This window comes from Procambarus clarkii, chromosome 62 (assembly GCF_040958095.1).
Source record: "Procambarus clarkii isolate CNS0578487 chromosome 62, FALCON_Pclarkii_2.0, whole genome shotgun sequence".
NCBI classification, from domain to species: domain Eukaryota; kingdom Metazoa; phylum Arthropoda; class Malacostraca; order Decapoda; family Cambaridae; genus Procambarus; species Procambarus clarkii.
In genome coordinates, this window is record NC_091211.1 from 17,775,594 (window position 1) to 17,792,484 (window position 16,891).

Sequence of the window (16,891 nt, forward strand, 5' to 3'; positions counted from 1 at the left end):
TCGAAATTCTGGAGAATCTCGATAGAAGCCTAATATATATATATATATATATATATATATATATATATATATATATATATATATATATATATATATATATATTTTGGTAGCAGTCTTTCCTGTAGACATATATTATTAAATATGACCGAAAAAGTAAGATTAATAATTCTAACACGAATTTTCTCGATCTTTCTTACGTTTCTTTTCACTGTTGATGGTAATTCAAAGATCAATTCTCCAAAATTCATTTTTATTTTTATTTTATTTTATATATATATATATATATATATATATATATATATATATATATATATATATATATATATATATATATATATATATATATATATATATATATGTTGTATACTGTATCCACTTCAGGACACTCATTTATACTGTATAAGTGAGTGTTGTATACTGGTTGTTAAGGTTGCTGTCTACTTGTCAACTTTTCCGTCTATCAAGAATCATATTAACTTATTCATATATAAGACAGTCAAAGTTATGTTTAATTAATTTGCGAGGAAATTGGGTGCCTAATTTTTGAAATGTTGGAAAATGTAAATGTTATGGGGAAGCCTAGTCGGCCATATTCGACATGGCGGGCGGAGAGAACGCCATCACTGGAGAGCGAGTTTAGCGCCAGATGAGAAGTGCTGGCTGCTTGCAACATGGATTAACTGATCGAGGACTGACCTTACACACGGCGCAGCTTAGTGAATCTCTTAGGAAGAGATTGGTAAGTGGATTATGCAAGGTGCAAGTCAGAATATTCGTTATTTGTAAATGGTGGGCAGGACGACCCAGTGTGGTGGTCTTCCAAGCACGCTGGTTCTGAGGTCAGTCTTGTTGTTGTTGTTATAGATTCAGCTACTCGGAACAAGTTCCAAGTAGCACGGGCTATGGTGAGCCCGTAACTTACCTGGCACAGGAGCGGGGCAAGTAGCACGGGCTACGGTGAGCCTGTAGTGTACTTATCTGGCACAGGAGCGGTGCTGCAGTCTTGCCAATGTGGATGTTTTACATCTAGATGATTTTAGTAACATCTGCATGTTAGAAAATGTTATTCAGATGTTAGATGTAAATCTAGATGATTTTAATAGAAACTTGGTTATTTTAAAATAATTTTCCCAAATTTGTACCAGAACAGACTTGCAAGTCTCCTATTGTGCTAGCGTGCGTTTATTTGTTTTTGTTTTAAACGGGTTGATTTGTTTTATTCTGGATAAAGTAAGTGCCCCACAGACACAGTGTCCACGATCAGTACAGCCAGAACCGGTGAGTCAGTGACGCCTGTGAGAGTTTTTGAGTAATATATATTTGTATATCTTCTGGACGTGATAGTTTCGTAATTAGGCTATGACGAGTGAAGTTAATTCGAAGAGTTACACGAGTTGGCAATAGCCTAGCAGTTTTGTGGAGAGTAATTTGGTTGCTGAATTTCACATTTATGTAATTAAAAGTTTCACTTGCCTAGCAGAGTAACCATTGCCTTGACTTGTTTTCGGTTAAAGTTTGCAAGCTCATTAAAGTTTTTATGAGGCTCGGAGGTGAGCGAGGCTACTAGTGTCGGAACCAATTTTATCATCCCCTTCCCCCGACATTCAGGCGGGAATGTTTAAGGCTAGTTACAGAGCTTAGGGTATAAAATTAATTTTTCGTTACTAAATGTTATATTTTACATAATCATGTGTTTATGATCTCATTCTAATCACCTGTCTTTGCAACTCGAGCTGAATCAAGTACACATATTTTATACTAGCTGTAGGGAGCAATTATTATCCATGCATGTGTCTGGAAGAGGCTAGTAGGATAAGTGGAGCGAGTTTGGCTGTCTTCTTGATGAGAGTGTGGTGGCAACCACCAGCTAGGTCGGACGTTCCCCTGGTCTCTCTGCTGGTGTTTACATTGGGCGATTGTTGGTTGCCCTGACGAGTGGTTGTTTGCCACTGCCGGGTGACTGTTTTTCAGTCTCAGTATGGGGACTTACGTGCCGCCACTAAGGAGGAATGACTCGGCTGGGCTGACATTTACCTGTCGGGTGGATATTGGCGTCGTCAACAACACTGTTTGCAGTTATGGGTGTGAAAGTGGAAGTTCTCGTCGGTTTACAGGTTGTTCGTGACGACAGAGTGGTTGTGAAGTTCGCCGAGAGTGGCTTGTTCCGGAGGTTTCTCGACCAGTATGAGGACAAGGTTGTGGGGCTGAGCAACGGTCGTGGCTCTGTGACTGTGATGAATTTGAGTGTGGAGTACACATACGTGTCTATTAAGTATGCGCCGTTTGAAATGTCTGAGGATCTTCTCCGTCGGGCTCTTGCCAGGTATGGGCGTGTGGACTCTATTCGTGCCTGTAGATACACAACCGGGAACGTCAAGGGACTCGGTAATGGTTACAGAACGGCTAAGATGGTTCTTCATGGGAATGTGCCTTCTTCTCTCGCGCTTGCTGGCTTTACGGTCTGCTTCTCCTACCTTGGGCAGACTCGGACGTGTTTTAAATGTGGCCACGTTGGACATTTGGCTGCTGTCCGACACTCAGATGTATGATCGGGTAAATGTGTTTCATGAAGCGGATTTTCCTCCCTTGCCCGAGCGTGAGGATGTCTCGGTTGTGGACGATACCCCTTGTGAGAGGACGGCCGCGGTGATGGGTGCCGCTCCAGTAAGTGCGGTTGGTGGTGTGGGTGTCGGGGTGGTGGGGGGAGCGGATCCGCCCCCAACATCGGCTTCCTCGCCTCCGCCGGCTCCGCCGGCCCCGTCTCCAGCTCCTGTGTCGCCTGAAGGGTGTGGGCCTGTGCCCCCTGTGGGTGAGGCTGATGTTTTTCCGGATCGTGTGTTGCCCGGTGACTTACGGCCGGCTGTGGGCTCTACTGGGATGCCTCCTGCTGGGGGCGACAGTTCGGATGATCAGAGGTCTCTGTCCAAGCGTTCCCGGAGGGCTAGGAGTGTGTCGCCCCCTCGTGGATGGGCTGCAGAGTGTGAAGTTGTGGATGATGATGTGATAGAGGGGCCTGTGTGGCCTCCTGTGGCGCCTATGGCACCTGCTGCTGGTGCCTCCCCTTCTTGGGAGGTTGCCCCTAGTGATCGTGACCTCGTGGTGGTCCTCACGAAAACTGTGCGCCGGGAGGCCTCTGATCCTGTGCCCGGTGGTAGGGGCCCTGGTAGGTGTGTGTTCCCTGTGGTTTCCCCTGGAGTGAAGAACCGTGTGGCTATCAGTACGAACCTCTGTGGCTACCCTTGTCCGTCCCCTGGTGCTCGAAACCCTCGTGCTGCACCCTTTCCTGTGGTACCGGCCAATGGGGTCCCGCTCGATGCGTTGCAGGCTTTGGAACTTACTGTGGATAGCTGGGTGTATCCGGCGCCGTGGTGCTCCTATACTATTTGGGTACCGAGGGTGCAGTGTTTTGTTTATGGGGTGCCGGAGCTGATGCCTCAGCCTTGTGCGTCGCCTGGTAGACCGGTGTCTGATGATGTCAAGCTCGTTTGGGAGGCGTACTGCTTGCGGTTTCCGAAGAGGGAGTTTCCCGATAAATATGCGTAGTTTTGTGTTTGCATTATATGCTCCCGGAACATTTATAACTTATTGTATTGTCTGCTATGTAGTTGTTTTGTTTGCCTAGTTTAGGCCTTTGTGTAAATTGTTTGTATTCTTCATACTGTAATGTGTTTTCCGTGTGTGTTAGACTGTTATCTTCTGTGTTGTGTTTCTAATGGTGTTCTGTGTGTGTGCGCTTCTGGTGTGTGTGTTTTTTTTGCCGGGTCCTGCGTGTTCCGTTAGTTTTTTTCCTGTGTCTGTGGTCGAACGAACGCGTTTTTCTGTACTGTGTGCCGGGTGTTCCGTGGGTTGTGTGTGTGTATTGAAACTTTTTATTATTTTGTACCTTTGCTTCTGAAGGTTTCTTTTGCGCCATTGTGTGGTTTTTAATGTATGTAACTTGGCGCACCCCGTCTGGGTTGTGCAGTTTCTTATTGTTTTCTAATGAATTTTGCTTGTTTCATGGGTTCTCATTTACGTTTGCTCTATGAAAATTGTCCACTGTGTTTTTATTGTGTTCAAATATGTTCGGCTTTTGGTGTGACATCTGTACTGTACTTGTTCTGTGTTGCTTGCATGTCAATTGGTGTTGTGTTGTTGGGTGGTGTGTGCTGGTGTAAGGTTTTTCTTTTGGTGCTTCGGTGCCTTAATGTTGTAATGTTTTCCTTGTCATGTATTTGTTTTATAAATAAAAAAGGAAAAAAAGAGTAGAATAAGTGGAGCAAGTTGGCTTTGTCAGAAGCAGCAGAAGGTTCTGGTCCGTGTGTCGGTCGATATGCCAGACTACGAGCAGTATTGTAGAGAGATACCAGAACAATAATTATATCTAAAGGAGCGTTGCGGACGCTCCCATAGATATTCAGTCAGAAAACGCAACAATTTCTGATTGAGCCCCGGTGACTTCCTGAAGCTCTAAGTCTAACACCCAAACCCACCAGGGCAGAGCATCACTAGATGAATGCTTAGGGAAGAGCTGCCCTGAACACTGGAAACTTTTAAACTTCCAGTTGCTTCCAGTCTGAAAAACAAGTGAGGCTTTCAAACATAAAAGTCAAGCCAACAGAGTTTTGAACAATACACAAGCAAATGAGTCCCCACAGAAAGGCTTGAGCCCAAGGTTTGAGTGCCAATATAAATGGTAAAATTTCAGTCGAGGAACATAGCATTCTCTGCCACAGGTATTTGGTAGCTTGAGCATAAGCCCCAATTTTGTTCTTATAAGTTCAACCGTGAGCACTGGGCTGGGAAGTTCCGGTACCTCGTTAACAAGAAAGCTACAGGCGGCTTGCTCCTTTGCCTATGATGCCACATAGTCTCTCCGGCTTGGCGCCTTCTTTTGATAATTACTTACTGCTCCTTTGCCAGTGGGCCCGAGGACAAGTGAGGTAGTCCCTCAGGGCAGGGAAGTCATCCTCAGAGCTTTCAGCTCTATTCTACTCCCCTCAGGGAAGGCCCGTGGTGAGACTGTGTCTGTTGAGTCCCTTTGTGGTCGCGGTATGAAGAGGGTGGACGTGTGTTACATACCCCACTCCAGGACAGGTGTGGATGCTATATACTTGTTCCCTCGACAGAACGTGGATTGTAGAGGTTCAATACTGGTTTATGTGAAACTAAAACATCTCGCTAATAATCATAGAAATGAAAGGACATCGACACGCAAGGAATGTAAACATAGCAGTACTCAACTACCAACGCTGATATAAACCCTAAAAATGCCACATGAGTAATGAGGATTCCACCTCAGTGACAATCAAAATTCAGGAATCTAAATTTTGAGATACACAATATTTAGAGGATTTTCGTATAAGTACAAATGATTGGAATTAAAAGTTTTATGAGTTAATCAGCCTCTTATCGAACTGATATCGCACCAGACATTTGAGGTTGTTAGTACATAATAAGAAGCTGTGATTAGTAGCTTAAGTGTGCAGCTGGAGGTGAAGAGCGAAAGTGGTTACAAGTATATAAGCGTGAAGAACGGGCAGATCAGAAACAGGGTTGGAGACGAGGCGCCATGACCGCTTGGGCAGCTCTCCTCGTGTTCACCATCCTGGTGGTGGTGGTGGGTGCTCGCGCAGGTCAGCCTTCATCCCTACACCTTCCCCTGTCAAATATGTATACCACTGTTACTGCCACACCATCACTGTTACTACCACACCATCACTGTTACTGCCACAGGATCACTGTTACTGCCACACCATCACTGTTACTGCCACACCATCACTGTTACTGCCACACCATCACTGTTACTACCACACCATCACTGTTACTACCACACCATCACTGTTACTGCCACAGGATCACTGTTACTGCCACACCATCACTGTTACTGCCACACCATCACTGTTACTGCCACACCATCACTGTTACTACCACACCATCACTGTTACTGCCACTGGATCACTGTTACTGCCATACCATCACTGTTACTACCACACCATCACTGTTACTGCCACACAATCACTGTTACTGCCACACCACCACTGTTACTGCCACACCATCACTGTTACTGCCACACCATCACTGTTACTGCCACACCATCACTGTTACTGCCACACCATTATTGTTAATGCCACACCACTTACTACCACAGCAACTGTTACTACCACACCATCATTGTTACTGCCACACCATCACTGTTACTGTCACACCATCACTGTTACTGCCACACCATCACTGTTAATGCCACACCATCACTGTTACTGCCACACCATCACTGTTACTACCACACCATCACTGTTACTGCCACACCATCACTGTTACTGTCACACCATCACTGTTACTGCCACACCATCACTGTTAATGCCACACCATCACTGTTACTGCCACACCATCACTGTTACTACCACACCATCACTGTTTCTGCCACACCATCACTGTTACTGCCTCACCACCACTGTTTCTGCCACACCATCACTGTTACTGCCACACCATCATTGTTACTGTCACACCATCACTGTTACTGTCACACCACCACTGTTTCTGTCACACCATCACTGTTACTACCACACCATCACTGTTACTGCCACACCATCATTGTTACTGTCACACCATCACTGTTACTGCCACACCATCACTGTTACTACCACACCATCACTGTTACTACCACACCACCACTGTTACTGCTACACCATCACTGTTACTGCCACACCACCACTGTTACTGCCACACCATCACTGTTACTGCCACACCATCACTGTTACTGCCACACCATCACTGTTACTGCCACACCATCACTGTTACTACCACACCACCACTGTTACTGCCACACCATCACTGTTACTGCCACACCATCACTGTTACTACCACACCACCACTGTTACTGCCACACCATCACTGTTACTACCACACCACCACTGTTACTGCTACACCATCATTGTTAATACCACACCATCACTGTTACTGCCACACCATCACTGTTACTGCCACACCATCACTGTTAATGCCACACCATCACTGTTACTGCCACACCATCACTGTTACTACCACACCACCACTGATACTGCCACACCATCATTGTTACTACTACACCATTATTGTTACCACCACACCATCACTTGCCACCACCCAACACTGTTACTACCACCCCCATCACTGTTATTACAACTTGAACACTATTACCACCACACCATCACTGTCACTACCACACCATCACCGATACTATCACTCCATCACTATTACCACCACACCATCACTCACTACCACACCATCACTGATACTATCACACCATTACTATCACCACCACACCATCACTGTCACACCATCACTGATACTACCGTACCAACACTGTTACCATCACACTCGCACTATAACACCATAATTATTACCATCTCCCCCACATCTCTCACTCTTACAACGCCATATATAGTGTACCGAGAAGCACACTTGGCAGAAATGAAGTGCTTTCCTGCTCAGCACACCTGGAGCAACAGAGTCCGCGGGAGTCTTGTGAGTGTAGCAGCAATCAGCAGTCGTCTAGTGCGCCATAGATAGTAGATTAAAAACAGCTAAGTAACCATTTTTCAATACAAAAAAATACGTCAGTCAGAGGTCCTGTTATCGTTAATAATCTGAAAAGCAATGATCGAAGCTTTAAATACAGATTAGAAACTCATTTTTTTTATCACAGTGGGTACGGCACATACGACTTTTGAGTCGTATGAGCTGTCTCTTATGCTTTTGACTTGTCAAGTCGGTGTTTATAATTTAATATGTATGCCATATTTATTTTGTGTGCATTAGTGGGAAAAAGTTTCCGAGGGACATGATAGACTCTCAAACTGAAGCCATTGCTCGTTTGGCTAAGGATTTGTGAGTTAGTTTCAAAACCAATATATGCATCAAAATTGTATTCCCAGTTTTGGTTAGTTTAGATTAATTAACAGAAGATTACAGTGAGCCCAAGCTTCTGCAGAGTAAACAGTGTACAATTATGGTCTACTATTTTTTTTTTTTTGCTTCACTTGTTTCATAAAGTTGCTAGGATTTGATCACAGTGCTGTAGGTAACTGTGCTGTATATGGTTATGTGTTAGATAAGTAAGACACTATACTCTAACTGTAAGGCAATCTACTCTGATTACAGGACACTATACTCTGATTGTAAGGCAATCTACTCTGATTACAGGTCATTATACTCTGATTGCAAGACAATATACTCTGATTACAGGTCATTATACACTGATTGCAAGGCATTCTACTCTGATAGCAGGACACTGTACTCTGATTGCAAGGCACTCTACTCTGATTGCACTGAACTCTACGCTCATTACAAGACACTCAACTCTGATTGCAGGACACTATATGTATTGCAAGGACATTCTATTCTGATTACAAGGCACTTTATTATGATTCCAATTTACCCATTCTAACTAAAGGCAACAATTCCTGATTAGAGCCTGTTAATTGAGCATTAGAAGACAAACAAACAAACAAACACAAACAATCATCAAAAGAAAATAACTATACAACCATTACCAAGCTTCTAAATTATCAATAAGATAAGATAAGATTAGATATTTATTCAGGTTAATGTACATACATTGAATAAATATTTTTCTAAGTAAATATGACACATAAAATACATAATAATAATATTAAAAATTCATATACATATATAAATTCTTATCCACATTCATATAGATAAGTCTAACAAAAATAAAATCGTTTTAAGGGTCTATCAACACCCCTCAAACCAGTTACTAACTTAAGTGATTATATAATATAATTTAATATAATTTCTAACTTTATCAAAGATAACACTAGTTGTAACATATGAGCTAATTTGAATATCACATATTGCTAATTTAGTTGTAATTCCGTCTAACTATAACTTTTAACTTAAATGGTGCATTTGGGATGAATTTTCATTAGATTTTGTAAATAATATTTGTAGAGAATATGTATAATGAAGAATAATGTGAACAATATCATGAAAATAGAAGACAGCTATACTATGGAGGGGGTTAAACGGCATCAATTTTCGATTGTCATTATATTCTTAAATGAAACTATATTTTTAGCTGTCGTTATATTCTTAACTGTCGATATACTCTTAACGGTCATTATATTCTTAATTTTCGTCACTGTCATTATATTATGATACTAACATTAAGTTCATAATATCCATGGGGAGGAGACGCAGCCATATGCTCGAGGGAGTGTCCCATCGCCGGCGCCCCCAAGCTCTTCTACCAGGAAGGAAAGACCTACACCTACGGGTACTCCGGCAAGTCCAAGGTCCAGCTAAAGGGTGTGGAAGGTGGACACACAGAGAGGGACTGGTCAGCACAAGTTGAACTGTCATGGATCACTCCCTGTGACATGGTCATCTCCTTGAAGCTGTCTAAGACGGATGGCGTCATTGGTGAGTGTGATGATGGTAGCCTATTTATTATGTTTTTTATGTTTCTTTTAGATGTAGTTTGTATGGTTGACCATCGGGGTCAACTCACAGTTATGTGGTGCCTCCCTACAAGATTCAGCATGTTGATAAATGCAGAATTAACTTTTGCAGCCTTCCAAAACCCATCCTTTGACAGCCTAACGTTGTCACTAGGTGTAGTAAATCATCTCATGCTGGCATAGATGTAGCCCCTACTGGTTCTTCCAATTCTTAGTCTAGCCTAACGTTGTCACTAGGTGTAGTAACTGCTAGTGCTCTCCCAGGACCAAATCTAGGCAACGCCCTGGAGAGGTACCCGCTGGTGGTGGCGGTGGCCGACGGCCGGGTTCAACAAGTGTGTACTTTTCCTGACGACGACGCCTGGTCCATCAACATCAAGAAGGGCATCGCCTCAGCCTTCCAGAACTCTCTCCCTTCTAATTCAACAACTAATTCGGGACTAAGTATTACTGAGGTGTAAAATATTTCTTACTTTTTCTCATATGAGGCTCGTTGTTCGTGTGAATCATTCACCTGCACTTTATTCACATTATTCAGTATTCCACATATTATCAGGATATATATCACGTAATGATGGCCAGCAATAATACTGCAGTTACATATTAACAATCTATTCACAAAATATGTGTGTGTGTAGTTACCTAAGTGTAGTTACAGGATGAGAGGTACGTTCGTGGTGTCCCGTCTTCCCAGTATTCTTTGTCCAATAACGCATTTAAACTACTGACGGTTTTGGCCTCCACCATTCTCACTTAATTGTTCCAACCGTCTACAACTCTGTTTGCAAAGGTGTGTGCGTGCGTGCGTGCGTGCGTGTGTCTGCTATTGAATATGAGAGGAAGGGTTAGATCCACGATCCTAGCATGATTCTTCTCTATATTTATTATGGTTTTCACTTTCATTTCCACAAAGTTCATTCAATAATTTATTAGTCCCGATACGTGTTGCCAAATGACGTGTTTCCTTTAAACTCAACATCTTCAGAGGCAGAGTAAAAAGTAGATACAAGTTAGCAAAAGTAACTGTGTATTCCATGTATGTCAGGTCTTACCCAGTCGATGCCAGCTGGGACAGTATGTAATTATCAAAATAAAGCAACAGGCTCAAAAGATAATCTAGCTCCAATTGCCTGAGTCAGTAGGTGTGGTAGAATGGTCCTAAGTGCAGGCTGGCTCTTAACAGTTGATCGAGTGTATTTGAAACGCAGTGCTTCGGCTATTTCTAATCTTCTGTTGTCGTTGGAACAGTTGATTGTTTTGGTGATAGTTACGACCCTGGGTTCTTCAGTGGAAACCAGAGGTCAAAATAGAACTAAATAAGCTACGTTAGAGTAGCAAAACGCAACTCGATGTGATATTGTTTGTGTGTGTGGATCATTAACCCCTATCACCAACTCTTCCTGCATCATGAGAGCCGTTGAAAAGACGCTTCCGACGATAAGGAACCTTTCATGAGTGTATTTTTTTATTTCATTATTATCTGGATATATTTCACTCGAGGCAGTTCCAGAGTTGAAGTCTCTATCAATATTGATATTAGCAAGATGATATATATTCAATGTTAGGTTTTGTATATTAGCAGTAGTTACATATTATTCAATCAACATATCGGATTAGGCTGTTGATGAGTGGTGGATAATTTGTGGAGTGCTAAATTTTTAGCACAGTTGGTCTGAGAATGTTGCATGATTGAAGCTTTGCAAAGACTGTTCCTATAGCTCTCTAAACCCATGCCTGGCATTAAGAAATGTGTCGAGTGAATCAGCTGTTTTGTGTATTATACCGCTCAGCTAAGAGAAGAACTTGCAGGCATGGGCTTAAGGCATGAGCCAGATCTACCTAAATAGATAATACTAAAGGCTTCTGCGTCGTTATCTCCCGCCAGAGCGTGTATTTCTGTCTGGTGGAGAAAGTCTCTCGTCCTAGCGTGTCTACTTCTGCAGCTACAGCTCTGCAAAACACTCCATCTAGGTCATCATTTCGGCTATGATGTCCTCTATAAAAGTAGAGGTGCCGCCTCCAGCAACCCGTTGAAATTGTCGATCATAGTGAGGCTATATGTCTCTCATCATCATGGAAAAATGCGGTCCATTACAGTAGGCCATGGTGTACATGGTAAAAGATGCAGTGGGACCGGGAAGCGGCCCAGGGTTGGAGAAGAGGCCAGCAGTCTTAGCAAGCTGGTACTGGAGGGATTTGACCCCAATAAAGATGTCGCGCCTCATTCATGGCCCCACGTAGCGATCTCCTACCAGGTGTGTCCCCACCCTGGAATCCGGGTGGAAGATGCCGGGAAGGGTGTCGAAGGTCCTACCAGGAAACGCTATACCTGCTTGATGGGGTTCTGGGAGTTGTTCTACTCCCCAAGCCCGGCCCGAGGCCAGGCTTGACTTGTGAGAGTTTGGTCCACCAGGCTGTTGCTTGGAACGGCCCGCAGGTCCACATACCCACCACAGCCCGGTTGGTCCGTCACTTCTTGAAGAAAATGATCTAGTTTTCTCTTGAAGATGTCCACGGTTGTTCCGGCAATATTTCTTATACTTGTGGTATGAGGATGCGTTTTGTCCGTGGAAACATAAGGGGTAAGATGGCCGTAGTATGTCCACCAGCACGAGCCCTGATAAGCGGAGGTATAGAGAGCTCGTATTCCTGTTGGACTGCCGCTAATTCTCAGTTCGAGGTTAGATCTGCAGTTGTTACAGAACAGGTAGTGTCTGCTGATGGGAAGACTGACACTCTGAGTACGTCCGAAGGCTGCAGGAGTAAGGAGATCCCTTCTTCCAGTGCGCAGCTACTTTAAGGATGATTGATTGATGAAGATTAAATCATCCAAGAGGTGACACGGGCATGAATAGCCCGTAGTGTAAGGAACGTTGTTGTTGTTTAAGATTTAGCTACTGGGGACAAAACGTTCCAAGTAGCACGGGCTATGGTGAGCCCGTAGTGGACTTACCTGGCATAGGACCAGGGCTTGTGTGGGGTAAGGAACGTTGTTGTTGTTGTTATAGATTCAGCTACTCGGAACAAGTTCCAAGTAGCACGGGCTATGGTGAGCCCGTAGATATCCCCGGCAGGTGTGAGGGGGAGAGAGGGGGGCGGAGATAATGGGAACACCACACCCTCCCCCCCCCCATATATTACTTCCTAAGGAATAGTTCTTTGAAAATTTTGTAATATCAGTTTCAGAAAGAAATTTGTTAAACATAACAGCACCGCAAAGCACGTATTGTTATCTATTTAAAACTAATTATATAATTTTTAAAGTAATATTTGTAGCTTGCGATAACAAAAATAAATTTACATTAACTTTCATATTAAAATCAATGCCATAATGGACACTTTTTTCAGATAACTTAATAACGTCGCACTGCGCAAAAAATTCTAGTAAACATCCATTTTTCACGTTTCTCAACAGACAGACGTGGTAGGAACGTGCCCAACGAGGTACGAGGTGCAGAACCATGGAGACAGAGTCATTGTGAAGAAGGAGAAGAACCACCGCCTGTGTAAGCAGCGTTACCCGACCCCTGCTGAGACCCAGGTTCCCTGGCTCAAAGGTCCTCTGCCGCTGGAAGAGTCCCGCTCTGTGTGTAAACAAGAGATCAGGAACGGAATCTACTCCAGCATCACCTGTGAGGATAAGAACGTGGTCAGACCCAGCTATGGTGCCTATAAGTATATTGAAGCCAGACAGGAGTCCACTCTGAGATACATCTCAGAATCCAACGACCAATCAGGTGCCGCCTCTGCCATCCCTCAAGCTAACATGGAACGCAAGAGTCTCCGGTATGACCACGATACCCTCAAGAAGGACCCGTCCATGGTGGCCCAGTTGGACCAGACCATGAGTCAGATCTGTGAGAAGACTAAAGATGCCGTTGAGCGTGACGTTGCTGCTCTGGTAGCCTTGGCTTTACATCTCTTGCGCCGGGTACCAGAGGATGCTGTAGAACAGACTTTGGTTAAAATCCGCAATGGAAGTTACTGTGAAGATTGGAGAAAACTCGAAAACCTTTTTTTAGACGTTGTTTCCTTCGTGCACGAGGTCGGTGCCGTAAAGGTTATGGTAAGCCAACTGGTGAGTGGGCAGGCCACCGGAGGTCGTGCTGCCCTCTACACTGCGGGCCTCTACCTACATACCCGCCCCACCTCTAGTGACATTGAAGCTCTCGTACCAGTCTTTGAATCCCGACTAAGTCTGCCATTTGTGACTCTGGCTGCAGCCTCTATGGTGAAGGCCTATTGTCATGACAGTTCCCTGTGTGATAACGTAACATCTGTAAGGACAATTGTTCAAGCACTAAACAATAAAATTCAAAGCCAATGTTCGCCTCTGAGTGACGAAGACACACAAAATGAAGCTCTCGCCTCACTTAAGGTCTTGGGTAACATGGGCTTGATGACTCCTGAGGAAGCCACGTCAGTTATCAGGTGTATGAAGACTGAAGGAGTGCTGACGAGTGTTCGCGTGGCCGCCGCTCAGGCCTTCAGACAGTCACAGTGTGCGCCCTCCGTAAGTATTGGTATTGATCACATCACCCACATTGACTGTAGATTCACAAAACAGTACATTAGAAATTATTAATTTTAAATCATTGCTGATCATGAACAATATACATTTCGCGTTCCTCTTCTTCATCAGACTACCGAGCAGCTCATCAAAATTGCGATTGATTCTACTTCAAACACAGAAGTTCGAATTGCTGCCTACCTCGCAGCGATCCGGTGCGTCCAGGAAGGCGACTTGGAGACCATTCTTGCTAGCCTGGCGGGAAGCGAGGATACACAGGGTAATGTCTCACATCCCTCAAGTAAACAAAAGCTTAAACAAAATATATGTTAAATAGTGCTCATAGTTTTTATTTATTTATTAGGATTTCTGAGTGTTTAATTCCTCCATCCTTCCCTGTATAAACTGAGACTCAATAACTTGCATTATTGAGGCTCATTTAATTCACTGGGATCGTCGGAGCCTGGAACAAAAGCGAGAGCCAATCGCGCTACTGGCAGTACTCTGAACATTCACAGTAAGGAAGGATATCATACTTACCTGACTGGTATTCAAATGACTAAACTTTCCCAGGAGTGCTACTGAGTAACGAGGTATTTAGGTCTCCGGGTGAAGGATGAGGGAAGCCTAAATACTTAGTAACTCAGTAGCACTCCAGGGAAGGTTTAAAGTCTCAGTTAGGTACCTCAGAGATTCTTCCTCATTACGAGTGCTCATAGTACAGTCGGTAGAACGATGGGCTTGAGCTTTTTCAACCCTAATTCAAGATATCTATACATATGCATCCACATACACGCACACATATATATATAGAGAGAGGATATGCACACTGCATCCATGGCTCCTGCCCGCCATCTGAGGAGCTGGAGGAACAAGACAACCTGTGACAAGTAGTCTTGTACCAGGCATGTAACCAATGTTATGACCCCTTTTTGTGTAATAAAATTTTAAATAAAATAAAACGCAAAATACAAAAAATATAGGGGGTGGTAGGAGAAGACAATATGTGAGAAATTTTAAATCGATAATGATATTACTGCAAGTCATGAACCAAGAGTGAGTGCCTGCTTACCTTACATTTCAGTTCGTGGGTTCATACTGAGTCACCTGGTGAACCTCCAGGAGACCAACTCTCCGCACAAGGGACACCTCCGATACCTCCTGACCAACATTCTCCTTCCCAGAGACTTCGAGACTGACGTGAGGAAATATTCTCGCAACATAGACGTGTCATACTTCTCCTCGTCCCTGGGTGCTGGTGCCGGCGTGGAGTCCAACATCATCTACTCTCCGGGATCCTTTGTCCCTCGCTCTGTTGACTTCAACCTCACCGCCGCGTCAGGCGAGGCTCTTATGGACATTGGCGAAGTTGGCGTACGCCTTGAGGGTTTAGATCCGATGCTTGAGAAGGCCTTCGGACCTAGAGGTTACCTAAGAAGAACTAGTCCGGCTAAAATGTTTAATTATATTCTTAATTTCCTGGAAAAAGAGGGTAAGGAGATCATTGATAATATCCGGAGAATGCTAAGAGAAGATGAGCAAATTGATATGGCTTCATTAACCGATTTTTGGGATGAAATTTATTGTTGTGGTGGACCTGACGTTGTTCGTGCTGATATATTTGCTCGCTTTATGGGACAAGAAATATATTTCTCTTCTTTGTCTGGCAACTTGGACGACATAGCTGCAAGTGGAATAGGCAGAACGATCGGCTCGTATATTACACAGATTCTTCACCAAATTAAAAATGTACATGTTACTTCTACAAGAACTGCTCAGTTATACCTGGATTACTCCTTCCCCACCATTCAAGGGACACCATTCAAATTCAAACTAGAAGGTACAGCCGTTACTGGACTTCAGTTGGAAGGATCTCTGAACATATTAGATTTATTTTTTAACTTCAGAAACGGGCAGAACGTTCTCAAAATCCTCCCAAGCCTGTCTGTACAAATAGACAATTTTATTGGCTTTGACGATTACCTCAGTCAGACAGGCATCAAGACGAACTCCACCATCTCGACTAGCAACGGTTTCTCTCTCAGCGTCAAGGCCAAGAATAAGTATGAGCTGGTAATTCAGTGGGACCTTCCTGAGAAGATGGAAGTTATTAATGTGAAGAGTGAGACATACCTCATGATGAGTGAGAGAGGCAGACCAGAGACCAAGGTCATCCCACAATCCATGAAGGACACCAGGATCAGGACCCATTCATGTATCAACAGTCTTGAACCCGCGCTAGGTCTCAAGTTCTGTTATGAACTGGACATCCCGGATGTCTTCCGTAGCAACTCTCTGCCACTTGGGGCCCCGGCCATTGCCAAGCTATACGTCGAGAAGGAAGAGCCATCCATAATAGGTTATAATATTACATATCTTAATAAAAGAAAGGAGACTAGCCAATATATTTTATTGAAAATAGATACCCTCGGATCTTCTAAACCTAGAGAAGCTGAATTACTTATCTCGTTCTCCAAACAAGGCTATTCTGTCTCGATCTCCGCCAGTTTTGACTCTCTGACTTTCAGTAGTGGAGTCTGGATCACAATTATCAATAGTGAAGATTATAAGGCCATCCTGGTTTACACAAAATTCAGGAACGCTCAAACGGAACTAACACGGGGACTTAAAGTAGATTTCAGGACAAAGTCATCGCTGAGTGACAAAGAGTATGAACTAAATGTCTTCAGCAGCCCGCTAAAAAACTTTCCCCTCGCCTCCAAAGTCGTGGAAATGAAGCTCGCCAAGACAATCAATCCTCCCGAAGTTTCTATGGATTTTCTCTGCGGAACAAGAAATTATTTAAGAAATTATTTCGACTTGAATTTTGAAGGTTCTATTTTCTTTTTGTTCATGCATACCCGGCTGAAAATTTAGTTGGCTGCTTTTACATGATTATACAACAATTGTATACTGCAATAATACTTTACGTGAATATTGC

At 43.7% G+C, this 16,891-nt stretch overlaps 2 protein-coding genes and 1 long non-coding RNA gene across 4 annotated transcripts in view; 2 read left to right on the forward strand and 1 right to left on the reverse strand.

The window, feature by feature from the left end:
* The first annotated feature begins 617 nt into the window (after positions 1-617).
* The window catches only part of LOC123766468 (vitellogenin), a 30,025-nt gene continuing 13,751 nt past the window's right edge, over positions 618-16,891 (forward strand). Inside the window, exons 1-6 of one of the 2 annotated variants that reach the window (XM_069308239.1) lie at positions 618-739; positions 9,172-9,402; positions 9,705-9,895; positions 12,856-13,953; positions 14,083-14,230; positions 15,035-16,783. In XM_069308239.1, the coding sequence (XP_069164340.1) occupies positions 9,360-9,402; positions 9,705-9,895; positions 12,856-13,953; positions 14,083-14,230; positions 15,035-16,783 (3,229 nt within the window). In that variant the 5' untranslated portion in view covers positions 618-739; positions 9,172-9,359. Of the gene's footprint in view, positions 740-5,333; positions 5,616-9,171; positions 9,403-9,704; positions 9,896-12,855; positions 13,954-14,082; positions 14,231-15,034; positions 16,784-16,891 lie in introns of those variants that run through there. The other variant, XM_045755588.2, reaches the window with a different exon arrangement.
* LOC123766361 (uncharacterized) lies at positions 2,650-3,543 on the forward strand. Its single transcript, XM_045755420.2, has one exon. The coding sequence runs from the start codon at positions 2,650-2,652 to the stop codon at positions 3,541-3,543; it is 894 nt and encodes a 297-aa protein (XP_045611376.2).
* On the reverse strand, positions 5,355-7,508 carry LOC123766470 (uncharacterized). Its single transcript, XR_006773825.2, has 2 exons — positions 7,365-7,508; positions 5,355-5,641 (listed from the first exon to the last, which is right to left on the reverse strand). It is a non-coding gene; the product is annotated as an uncharacterized lncRNA (long non-coding RNA).

Coding starts and splice junctions, on each gene's coding strand:
- LOC123766361 (XM_045755420.2), top strand. CDS start 2,650: ATGGGTGCCGCTCCAGTAAGTGCGGTTGGTGGTGTGGGTGTCGGGGTG.